At 45.3% G+C, this 12770-nt stretch overlaps 1 protein-coding gene across 3 annotated transcripts in view; it reads right to left on the reverse strand.

Annotated features, from left to right (window-relative positions):
* Window positions 1-12770, reverse strand: part of SLC2A9 (solute carrier family 2 member 9) — a 216777-nt gene that overhangs the window by 66341 nt on the left and 137666 nt on the right. For 2 of the 3 annotated variants that reach the window (XM_015096629.4, XM_042251652.2), the window contains exon 10: window positions 1136-1237. The exons of the other annotated variant lie outside the window; for it this stretch is intronic. In XM_015096629.4, coding sequence (XP_014952115.3) covers window positions 1136-1237 — 102 coding nt within the window. The remainder of the gene's footprint in view (window positions 1-1135; window positions 1238-12770) is intronic. 3 annotated transcript variants of the gene reach the window in all.

Raw genomic sequence — 12770 nt, forward strand, 5'->3', positions numbered from 1 at the left:
GTGGGTTCTTTACCGCTAATGCCACCTGGCAAGCCCAGCACGCTGACGTTGCCTTTCTCTAGACATGTGGGGACCTTAAGACCTTTGGCAGGCGACCATCACATGTGGTTTCCATTCAGGGATTCATTTTTGAAAAGTGCAACTTCTTACTGACCACTGTGACCTCGCCCCACACTTCCCATAGGGCTGAGATGAGCTTGAGGCATGGTGTAAATGCTCAGTGAACACAGGCTTCCCTGAGCAGTGCAAGGGGCAGGAAACCCCAAGATCCTGGGATCCGATCTCAGGTCTGCCCTTGCCCAGCTGTGGAAGCTTGGGCAGCTTCTTCATTGAGATGTATGCCTCAGTTTCCTCATCACCATTAAAGGAAAAGATACCACTTTCATAAGAATTAGCTATGGCTCCATCCATTCCCTCTGCAAACAGCCATTCACTGAGCACTTACTATACTCTGGGCACTGTTTGCAGCACTTCAAATGCATGTCTTATTTAATCCTCATGCTGCAAGTGAGAGGATCCACCTGTCTCCTCCCCGGGGAGGTCAGGATGGGTTGGGCATAGGGTAACCATCCCATTTTAGACACGGGGCCCTGAGGAGCAGAGAGGTTAAGTGACTTGCCAAAAGTTTCATGGAGGGTATGTGAGACATTCAGGATTCCCATTAGGCGGCTGGCTCCAGTGCCCCCGCTGGTACCCATGGGCATCAATGTGGTAATTGCACAGGAGTCTCATAGGGCCGTGCCAGCCACCCTGAGTGGGAGCGTGAGAGCTGGAGGGGGCATCTTCAGAGACATCTAGTGCAATCTCCTCTATTCCACAGATGGGTAAACTGAGGCTCGAGGGGGACAGATCTTGCCCAAGATCACACAGCTCATTTAGTGACTTCCCGACAGGACCAGAAGTCAGGTCTCTTCTTTCCTCCTCCCCGGCCCCCACTCCAGTCCAAGGACCCATTACTAACATCTTTCCCCAAGGGTGCTCCGCAGCTTCAAAGCTGAGATGCCCTTGGGAACTCCACACTACAAGGGTTGCCTATAGACTGGATGGACTTCCCGAGCCAATGGTCCCAGAATACAAGGCCGAAAGCCACACCCATCCTGAACTCCCTGGGGAAAGGACAGGCATGTCCTCTCACCTGTAGCGTCAGGGTAATGGTGAGGATCCCAAAGAAGAGGGCCATCAGCCCAAAGCCACCGATGAGGAGGGGTCTCCGTCCCACACGCTCGATGACCAAGCCCTGGGTGAGGGTCAGAGAGAGATGGTCAGCGAGTGAAGGGGACCCATGCTGCTGGGGAACCACACTGGGGGCATGGCTAAAGGATGGCTCTGACCTGGAGACCCCCAGCTGCTTCCTCCATGGCCACAGCCAGAGAAGGAGGGAGAAGAAAGCCACAAATCGTGAGCACCGGCTATGTGTCCATACCTTCACCTTCCTCCCGATCTTCCTCATCGGGGAGGGTGGGTTTATCCTCAGAAGGGATGTAGTTGCCCAGCCCTTCCCCCGCCTAGGGAGCCAGTGGGCAGGGGGAGGGCAATTGCTCTCTGTTCCTCTACCCTGTGTGTTGTGGGTAGACTCCCAGGGCACGGCACTGGTGTGGGAGTGGGCAGAGAAGTTCCCGCTTCCTGCCTCTAACTGGCCCCTGAGTCAGTTGATGCTGCTGTGTCTTTGCTGCTCCTCTTTCCTGATGGTCGTGGGTGAGTGTGGGTGATTGAAACTGATGACCATTTGTCAAGCACCTGTTATGTGCCAGGCGCAGTCTTTCTATGTGTTCATTCATTTAACTGGCACTGAAGCTTCATGAAGTGGTTTGTTACCCTCCTACCCTGTTGGCGGGAATGGAAACTGGTGTAGGCACTATGGGAAACAGCATGGAAGTTCTTCAAAAGGCTAAAAATAGAGCTACCATGTGACCCTGCAATCCCACTCCTGGGCACAGAGCTTTCTGGTTGGTTCTTGTTGTTCGTCGCCAAGTTGTGTCCGACTCTTCGCAACCCCATGGACTGCAGCCCGCCAGGCTTCCCTGTCCTTCACCATCTCCTGGAGTTTGCTCAAGTTGATGATCACTGAGCTGGTGATGCTAGCCAACCATTCATCCTCTACCACCCTCTTCTCCTTTTGTCTTCAATCTTTCCCAGAATCAGAGTCTTTTCTGGTGAGCTGGCTCTTCGCATCAAGTGGTCGAAATATTGGAGCTTCAGCTTCAGCATCAGTCCTTCCCATGACTATTCAGGGTTGATTTCCTTTTGGACTGACTGGTTTGATCTCCTTTTCTTTTTTTTCTGGAGAAAATTCTAATTTGAAAAGATACATGCACCCCAATGTTCATAGTAGCACTATTTACAATAGCCAAGACAAGGAAGCAAGTGTCATGTCCATCAACGGAGGAATGGATATATATATATATGGGCTTCCCTTGTGGCTCAGCGGTAAAGAATCTACCTTTAATGCTGGAGACCCGGGTTCAATCCCTGGGTTGGGAAGATCCCGGGAGAAGGAAATGGCAAGCCATTCCAGTATTCTTGCCTGGAAAATCCCATGGATGGAAGAACCTGGCGGGCTATAGTCCATGGGGTCACAAGAGTCAGAAACGACTGAGCGACTTCAAAAAATATATATATGTATACATACACAATGGAATATTATTCAGCCATAAAAAGAATGAAATAATGCCATTTGCAGCAACTTGGACAGACCTAAAGATTAACACATTAAGTGAAGTAAGTCAGAAAGAGAAAGCAAAGATCATATAATATCACTTATCTGTGGAATCTAAAATATGACATAAATGAACTTAATGAAATAGAGATGGACTCACAGATGTAGAAAACAAACTGATGGTTATCAAAGGAGAAAAGAGGTGAGAGAGAGATAAGCTGGGAGTGTGGGATTCGCAGATACACTACACATAAAATAGATCAACAAAAAGGTCTCACTATAGAGTACAAGGAACTAGGTTCAGTGCCCTGTGATGCACCATAATGGGAAGAGGAAAACATGAAAGAATGTGTGTGTATAACTGAATCACTCTGCTATACACCAGAAACTAACACAACTAACAGTGTCAATCAACTATACACCAGTTAAATTTTTTTAATTTAAAAATTAAAATCGGTTCTATTATTTGTCTGATTTTATAGGTAAAGGAACCAACACAGAGGCTTTGGAAAACTGGTTAAGGTCATGAGGCTGACAGGAGGCAGAGCGGGCACCGTCTATAATCTTTCCTGGTCCGTAAGACATTAATATTTTCCCCAGCAGAATAAACAAAGCTCCACTTGGTAAGAGCGCACGGATGCACCTGGATGCTCAGCACCTTCCTCCCTGTACCCTGACTCTCCTCCTCTCTTGAAGGCTAGGAGTTTCATCTTTGTTTTCCCAAAACCTAGAAGACCACCTGGTAGGGTGGAGCCAACATTTGCTGATGGAGTGAAGGTTTATCTTTATAAGGCAGGTATGATGGTTCTCCTTTCTCAGAGGAGAGGGAGATGAAGGTGGAAGGTTTACCCCATGAGAAGCCAGGCCCAGTGAGAGCCATGGAGGAAGCAAAGATTAGCAGTTGCTGGGAAAGTTCTAGAGAGAGAGAAGGGCATGCGTCTAAATCATCTCTCCTCTCCAAGCTTTCATGAACTGAGTCCATCAAAGGGGAGGACCTGAGAGGGGCTGCCAGGACCAGAGCAACATGGAGGGAAGCTGGGTCCAGGGATGGAGATCGGAGACACCTGGGATCAGAGGTCCAGCGAGATTATGGAATTTGTCAAAAGTCACGCAGAGCTCCTCAGAGATAAGAAAGTGGGGTAAATGCTCTCTCACGCCCAGGGATGTTTGAAAAATAGCTCTGCTCTTTAACTCAGTCATTCACCTTTTGGATATTTATCCTAAGGAAATAGACATTTGGTCAAACTTTATGAACAAAGATCTTCTTCATAGTGTTGTTTACGTGCTCAGTGGCTCCAATCATGTCTGACTCTTCGCTGTAGTCCGCCAGGCTTCTCTGTCCATGGGGTTCTTCAGGGAAGAATACTGGAGCGGGGTAGCCATTCCCTTGCCCAGGAGCTCTTCCCAACCCAAGGACCAAACCCATGTCTCTTATGTCTCCTGCCCTGGCAGGCATGTTCTTAAGGAAATAGAAATCTAGAGGTCCATCAACAATTGAATTAGTTAAATAAACACTGGAACATCTCCATGACAATTGTGTAGGGATTCACACATTTTCAAAGAACTTAAAATAACAGAAAAATCTTTAGGATATACTTTTAAGCGAAAAGAGTAGGGCATAAAGCTATATAGACATCAACAGCTTTGTAAATTTCAGCTCTATGAAACTAATACATTCTGGAAAAATAGATGCTAAAATAGTTGGTAATGGCAAACTGTGGTTGGGGGAATAATGTGTGATTGTGATTTTACTTATTATTTTTCTGTCTTTTCTAAGTTTTCTGCAATGAGCTTTTTAAATGAGCAGCCAGGTATCTTTTACTTATGACTAGGTTGTTTCACTTTTTCTACTTCATATGCAGCGCTCCCATTACATTTAGTTTGTGTTTGCCAATTTCTCCATCTCTTTTTTTTTGGATGTTCTTTCTCAAGCCTTTATCAAGTGTAATAGAAAAGCTTTTGTGTATATATATATAATATGTATAATATATATTTTTTAGGAAACTCATGAATTTTCACCTAAAAATTTATGACATGTTGATTTCACTTGTTTGACTTAGTTTGAAAAGAAGGCTAAATTTCTAATTTAAAAAAATAGGTATGCAACAATCAACAAAGGCTTACTGTATAGCACAAGGAACAATAGTCAGTATCTTATAATAACCTATCATGGAAAATAATTTCAAAAATATTGCATGTCTATGTGTATAACTGAATCACCTTGCTGTGCACCTGAGACATTGTAAGTCCACTATACTTCAATAAAATATATATATTAAGGGAAAAAGGAATTTGATTAATTAATGTGCTTTCAGCCATGCTGGGTCTTTGCTGTGCATGGGCTTTCTCTGGTTGTGGAGTGCAGGCGCTAGTCTCTAGTTGCTTTGCACGGGCTTCTCAGCGAGGTGGCTTCTCTCGTTGTAGAGCAAGGGCTCTAGGCACGCAGACTCCGCAGTTGTGGTGCAAGAGCTTAGTTGCACAGTATCATGTAGAATCTTCCCAGACCAGGAACTGAACCCATGTCCCTTGCCTTGGCAGGCAGATTCTTAAGCACTGGACCACAAGGGAAGTCCTACAATGAACTTTTCCAAGTTAAAAAAGGGTTAAAAGACTTAACTAACACTTGAAGATGCAAACCCCTACTCCCTGAGTCACCAATCCAGTCTTGACTCTTTCCCAAGCATCCATGATTTTCAATACTGCACTGGGAAATTTTCATCACCTGTACAATGTGTTTCTGCTACAGCCTAAGGATGTCATAATCGTTCTTACGCTTAATGGGGTCAAACCCAAAGTTACAGCTGGCACTGGAAATGCAGGCTGCTCATAACTGGGCTATCCGTGGGCTTCACCTCGTAAGCATCTTAGAGGATTCAGTTAGTGCAGCCGGAGACAGAGCGCAGAAGTGACTAGAGCCGTTACCATGACAACCGTCACAGTCATTGGGAGACATTGAGGTTGCTACACTGAGATTGATGCATTGTCACACCTGAACTTGTTATTGACTTCACTGTGTTGGATATTTTCCATTATTTGTATTTTTTATTTTAGTTTCTTTAAAGGCACAATCATCGATTTCAGTCAGCAAGTGTGCCCCAAGCACAAAGCAGCCGAGACCCACTCTCATACCATCATGCCAACATTCAAGTGCTTTGGGGGGATCTGGCTGCTTCTTTTCACTAAAGTGTCTGCACGAATCAGGAACCCAAGCCAAAGTAAAGCTGGAAACATCGTCTTTGATTTGGAAACAGTTTGTAAATGGTCTAGGAAGATGCCAAGGAAATGTCTGTGAAACAAAGAAAAGATGGAAACCCTCTCCATCCTAGCGGGAAACAGGGTCAATCTCCAGGGCTCTCTTCCTTCTTCTTTAAATAGCACTGAAGTGGATCCTGTCAAAAGGGATTAGACTAAACATGGTATTTCCACTCAACATGGAAATCATTAGTGAAGACATGAACTCAAGGTGAACAGCAGCCTCTGCAGGCTACTGGTGTCAGCTAGGGATGAACTGTTAGCCTCCTGATGCTTTAAAGACAGTCCCTCTGGGGACCCCTGAGCCAGGGTAACTCATCTATTCAGCAGCCATTTGCCTTCACCTGCTGCCCACTCCACAGCAGTGGAATAAAAATGGTAAACCTTTTTTCGTGTTAGGTTGATGTGTAGCTAGATTCAATGAAATGTACCTGTTTCAAATGTGCAGTTTGGTAAGTTTTGTGAGACTTACACACTCATAAAGCACTGACCACACCAAGATATGGAACATTTCTGTCATTTCAAAGTTCCCTGGCCCTAAGCAACTGCTGATAGCTTCCCACCAGTATAGATTAGATTAGTCTAGATGAGATGATATTTCCATACTGGTCATCAACATACTTTTGGGATTCATCTGTGTTGTGTACATCTGCAACTTATTTCTGTTTAATGCTCAGTAGTATTCCATTGAATGGATATACCACTATTTGTTTCTCCATTCACTAGTCGACAGACATTTGGGCTATTTCCAGTTTGGCTCTTATGAATAAAACTGTTATGAAGATCAGTGTTCAAGTTTCTGTGTAGATGCGTGCTTTGATTTCTCTTGGGTAAATATTTATGAGAAAATGGCTAGGTTGTATGAGTAAAACTTGATAAGAAACTACCAAACTGTTTTCCATTTTAAAGTCCCTCCAGCAGTGTACTAAAGTCCCAGTTACTCCAAATCTTCAGCACCATTTGGTACTCTTCACCATTTTAACTTTAGTCATCCTTATGGTGAGTTGTGGTGTCTCATTATGGGTTTTAGTTTTAATTGCCCTGATGACTATCGGTGTTGAGCAAATTTTCATCTGTTCATGGTGGTTTTTTATAGTTTCTTTTGTAAAGTGTCTATTCAGTTTTCTGATCTTCAAGGGGGTTGCTGGTCTTCTTATTGTTGAATCATTGAGAATTCTTCACATACTCTGGATTCAAGTCCCATGTGAATGTGTACTTTGTGAATATTCCCCAGTCTGACTTGCCTTCCCATTTCATTAACACTCTTTTAAATAGTCACAGCTTTTGCTTTTTAGAAAGCCTCATTAATTAGTTAGCCTGCATTAGATCTTGGTTGCAGCGCATGGGATCTTCACTGCGTCATGCGGGATCTCTCACGTGGGATCTTCACTGCATCACGTGGGATCTCTCCTTCTGGCACACAGACTCTCTAGTTGTGGCACTCCAGATCAGCAGCTGTGAGCTTAGAGCCATATGGGATCTTAGTTCCCTGACCAGGGATCGAACTCACATTCCCCTCGCTGTAAGGCGGTCTCTCAACCGCTGGAACACCACGGAAGTCCCTAGCTCTTACTTTTACTTTTGATGAAATCCAATTGGTCAATTAAAAACAAGCTTCATCACCAAAATTCACATCAGTTCAGTTCAGTTGCTCAGTCGTGTCTGACTCTTTGTGACCCCATGAACGGCAGCACACCAGGCCTCCCTGTCCATCACCAACTCCCGGAGCCAACCCAAATTCATGTCCATTGAGTCAGTGATGCCATCCAACCATCTCATCCTCTGTCATCCCCTCCTCATCCTTCCTTGAATCTTTCCCAGCATCAGGGTCTTTTCAAATGAGTCAGCTCTTCGCATCAGGTGGCCAAAGTACTGGAGTTTCAGCTTCAGCATCAGTCCTTCCAGTGAACATCCAGGACTGATCTCCTTTAGGATGGACTGTTTGGATCTCCTTGTAGTCCAAGGGACTCTCAAGAGTCTTCTCCAACACCACAGTTCAAAAGAATCAATTCTTCTATGTTCAGCTTTCGTTATAGTTCAACTCTCACATTCATACATGACTACTGGAAAAACCATAGCCTTGATGAGATGGACCTTTGTTGGCAAAGTGTCTCTGGTTTTTAATATACTGTCTAGGTTGGTCATAGCTTTCCTTCCAAGGAGTAAGCGTCTTTTAATTTCATAGCTGCAATCACCATCTGCAGTGATTTTGGAGCCCAAAATAATTCACATAATATTGCACAATTATGTTTCAGTTTTAAAAAATGGTTCATGCTTCTTGTGTCCCATCTAAGAAATTGTTGCTTACCTCAAGGTTGCAAAGACCTCCTCCTATGTTCTCTTCTAGATGTCTTATGATTCTAGCTTCTATGTTTCAGTCTATGGTCAATTTTGAGTTAATTTGTGTGCTTATAGCATGAGACAAGAGTTGTTGTTGTTGTTGTTTTTTTTTCCCAATGTGACTATCTAGTTTTTATGGCACCATTTCTTAATAAAGACTATCATTTGCATTAAATTACTTTGGCATCTTTTGTATTTCTGTATTTTATTCTATGCCATTGATCTGTAGATATCCTTATTGTCAACACCATGCTACCTTGATTATTGTCTACGGAACGCCATTACAGCACTTACAATGTATGAGGCATAGTTCTAGACACCTTTATATATATTGCAATAACTTAATCTTCATAATATCTCTATTATGCTATTAGGGTATTCTAATAGGGTATGCTACTATCATCCTCTGTTATATCCAGAAATTGAGGCTCAGAGAGGTTTAGCAGTCTACCCAAAGTCACACAGAGGCAGAGCCACCATTTAAGTCCAGGCAGTCTGGTTCCAGAGTCTTGCTCTTAACCCCTGTACTAGATGACCTCTCCTCACTGTCAGTAAGACAAAGTAACATCTAGAATTATGAAAAGAATGTACACACTTTCCCAAAGCTTTCTTTCCTTCACTGTGGGAGGCCCTGGCACTGGGGCACAGAGGAGAGACAAGAGTCCCTGCCCCTGGGGAATGGAGGAGTTGAAGTGTGTCCTCCAAAAAGGACAGGTTGAAGGCCTTACCCCTGGTATCTAAGAATGTCATTTGATTTGGGAAATAGGGTCTTCACAGAGGTAACCAGGCTTCCCTGGTGGCTCAGTGGTAAAGAATCCACCTGCCAAGGCAGGAGACGCAGGTTAGATTGCTCGGTCTGGAAGACCTCTTGGAGGAGGAAATGGCAACCCACTCCAGTATTCTTCCCTGGGAAATCCCATGGACAGAGGAGCCTGGTGGGCTATAGTCCATGCAGTCACAAAAGAGTCAGACACAACTGAGCAACTAAACAATAATGACAACAACAACAGAGGTAATCAAGTTCAAATGAGGTCCTTAGGGCCCTGATCCAGGATGACTAGTGTCCTTATGCACACAGACACGCACGAAAGGAGAAGGCCACGCGACGAGGAAGGCCAGGATCAGATGATGCTTCCACAAGCTGAGGGGAGCCAATGATTGCCGGCAAAGGTCCAGATGCCAGGGCGATCCTGGAACAGATCCTCCCTCCACCTCAGAAGGAATCCACCCTCCAGCACCTTGTTTCAGACTTCAGTTCCGTTCAGTTCAGTTCAGTTGCTCAGTCGTGTCCGACTCTTTGTGACCCCATGAACTGCAGCATGCCAGGCCTCCCTATCCATCATCAACTCCTGGAGTTTACCCAAACTCATGTCCATTGATGCGGTGATGCCATCCAACCATCTCATCCTCTGTCGTCCCCTTCTCCTCCTGCCTTCAATCTTTCCCAACATCAGGGTCTTTTCAAATGAGTCAGCTCTTCCCATCAGGTGGTCAAATATTGGAGTTTCAGCTTCAACATCAGTCCTTCCAATGAACACCCTCCAGAAAGGTGAGAGGTCTGTGTCTAAGCCACTCAGTTTGTGGTACTTTGTTATGCAGCTGTAGCAAACACATACAGGGAGCTCAGGTCTGATGGAGAGCGGGGCTTAGCATATTATCTGTTAAATAAGCAAATGAAGAAAGAAGGAAAGGGTGGAGGGAAGGAAAAGAGAGCCTAAAGGACAGGGAAGCCTGGCATGCTACAGTCCACAGGGTCGCAGAGTCAGACTCGACTGAGTGACTGAACAATAACAACAAAGTTTCATTTATTTCAAATGTGACTCAATCCAGGCTTTCAAATCTGACTTAATGTGTCTTTACAGTACTTCATATACATCGTGCATGCTCAGTTGCTTCAGTCATGTCAGACTCTTTGTGACCCTATGGACTGTAGCCTGCCAGACTCCTCTATCTATGGGATTCTCCACGTAAGAATACTGGAGTGGGTTGCCGTGCCCTCCTCCAGGGGATCTTTCCAACCCAGGGATTGAACCTGCAGCAGCTCCTTCATTATAGGTGGATTCTTTACCACTGAGCCACCAGGGAAGCCCTTCACTTAACATTACTTTATACGAATTTTACAGGTCAGTCTGTCTATATTGTGTCACCTGTTTGCAGCTAAGTGTCTAGGGTTTGAAGAACTCAGCAGTTGGTAGAATTCCTGACATTTCAGGGTTGGCAGAGCCCGGTAAAAGTTCACTCAGTGGACTCAATGGCAAAGAATACACCTGCCAATGCAGGAGATGCCAGAGACATGGGTTCGATTCCCCGGGTTGGAAAGATCCCCTGGAGGAGGGCTTGGCAACCCACTCCAGTATTCTTGCATGGAGAATCCCATGGATAGAGGAGCCTGGCGGGCTACAGTCTATGGGGTCACAAAGAGCCCAACGTGATTGAGCACACATATAAATACACCATGTTCTTTCTGTCCTATTCCAGGCCGGGCCCTTTCTGATTCTGCTGGGTCCTGCAGACTCAGCCTTTGCCTGGCGTGACTTCCTGCTCCTGAGCAGCCATGTGCACTGACTGTGTGCAGGGCTTCAGAGAGAGGAAGAGCTGTTGCCGGGGTCTCCATCTCCTTCAGAGCACTTGATCTGACTGCCAGGGGCAGAGGATGTGGATCCCAGCCAGAGGCAAAGCGCTCCATCTACTTAGCAGATGCTCCTTTCCCAAATGGCTGTAATTGAGTCTCACTCAATTAAGCAACTATGTACTGGGTGCTTATTATAGACTGGCTCTTAGCTTAGGGGAATTCATGCAGACCGGGGCTGCAGAAATTCAGCTTGACAAAACTGTCGTCATTTCTTCAAACCTGCTGTGTCTCACACACACACACACACACACACACACACACACACGCACACGACCTGAACAAAGATGCCTCCCAGACAGAGGCCAGCACCCCAGTATCCCAAATGGTTGTCCTTGATCTTGACACTTGGGGATGGTGGGGGTCCCTGAGGAGCCCTTGCCACATCAACAATTAGTGATGCTTTAGACAGAAGCTGGATTATTGGTTAGGCTTTAGTTATGGAAGGATGGGAGAAAGGAACACAGGATGTGTTTGTTATTACTGCTGACTCAGCTTTCTTGCCAAGAAAGGAAAGCCAACACACTGCATGAGAAAAAATGTCAAATTTCCATATTAGTTTTAACTGCTAGTACTTCTGTTTTAAATATGCAAGTGCTAACCTAATCTTTGCCTTCACAAATCTCAGTGTGAAAAGAAGCAGAGACCCTGGTTATCTGCGAGTTTAAGTCCATGTTCAGAAGACAGGGTCACAGAAATCATTTTCTACTTGAAAAAGGCTCTCTCTAAATTGCATGTTAAAAATAATTCACTGAAACATAAATTTTGTTTGGAAAAATGAAAGTCACCAGTCGTGTCCAACTCTTTGCAACCCCATGGACTATATAGTCCATAGAATTCTCCAGGCCAGAATACTGGAGTGGGTAGCCTTTCTCTTCTCCAGGAGATTTTCCCAACATGGGGATCGAACCCAGGCTTCCCACATTGTAGGTGGATTCTTTATCAGCTGAGCCACAAGGGAAGCCCTTTGTTTGGAAATTTCTATTTCAAAGTTGAATGTTTGTGAGACATGTATCTCTGTTTGGGCCAAAGGTATGAGAAATGAAGAAAGTAACTTTCAAAATGATTGTTATTCCAGGGTGGTCAAATGACCCTTAAGTATAATAAATTCAAATGGTCATGAGACATTTCAAGCAAAGGGCAAAATCAGACTTGGATGGGAACCCGCTTGAATGGCAGCAGAGGTTGCCAGCAGACCAGGCTTCTCCAGGTTTTCAAGTCCTGGGAGGACCTTCTCCTCTTAAGTCACTTTAGAAATGGCTCCAGGCCAGAGCTTCTGTAGCTTCTAAGGGAAACACATCCCGCCCTCCTGCCTCTCTTGGGAAAGTAAAATGTGATAAATCTTAAGAGGTTTATGATCATAACTTAAACCATTCTCAACTTTGGGCAAATGGGGAAAAAATAGCTCATAGAGGAGTTGAGAAAGACAGACTGGCCAGCAGACTTGGGAGTCAGTGCTCCCACATCTGGAGCCTGGGACCCCTGCCTTCCTCCCTTGGATGGGGGACGCTGTGGGAAAACCCAGATATGGGGGAGCCCAAGGAAGCTACTGGAGTGATGGGGAGGGAATCAGAAGAAGTTTGGTGGGAAATAAAGCTTTAGGCACTCAGCAGGTGGGTGTCAGAGAACGTCCTCGGCCAAACTCAGAAACAGAGCCACCTGATAAAAGGTATCGAGAGTTGGGAGTGGGTTTGTTATTGTTTTTTGATCGCTAAGCTGTGTCCGACTCTTTGCAACCCCATGGGCTGTAGCCCTCCAGGCTCCTCTGTCCATGGGATTTCCCAGGCAGGAATACTGGAGTGAGTAGCCATGCCCTCCTCCAGCGGATCTTCCCGACCCAGGGACTGAACCTGCGTCTCCTGTGTTGCAGGAGAATTCTTGACCGCTAAGCCC

This window comes from Ovis aries, chromosome 6, assembly GCF_016772045.2.
Source record: "Ovis aries strain OAR_USU_Benz2616 breed Rambouillet chromosome 6, ARS-UI_Ramb_v3.0, whole genome shotgun sequence".
In the NCBI taxonomy this organism is placed as follows: Eukaryota; Metazoa; Chordata; class Mammalia; order Artiodactyla; family Bovidae; genus Ovis; species Ovis aries.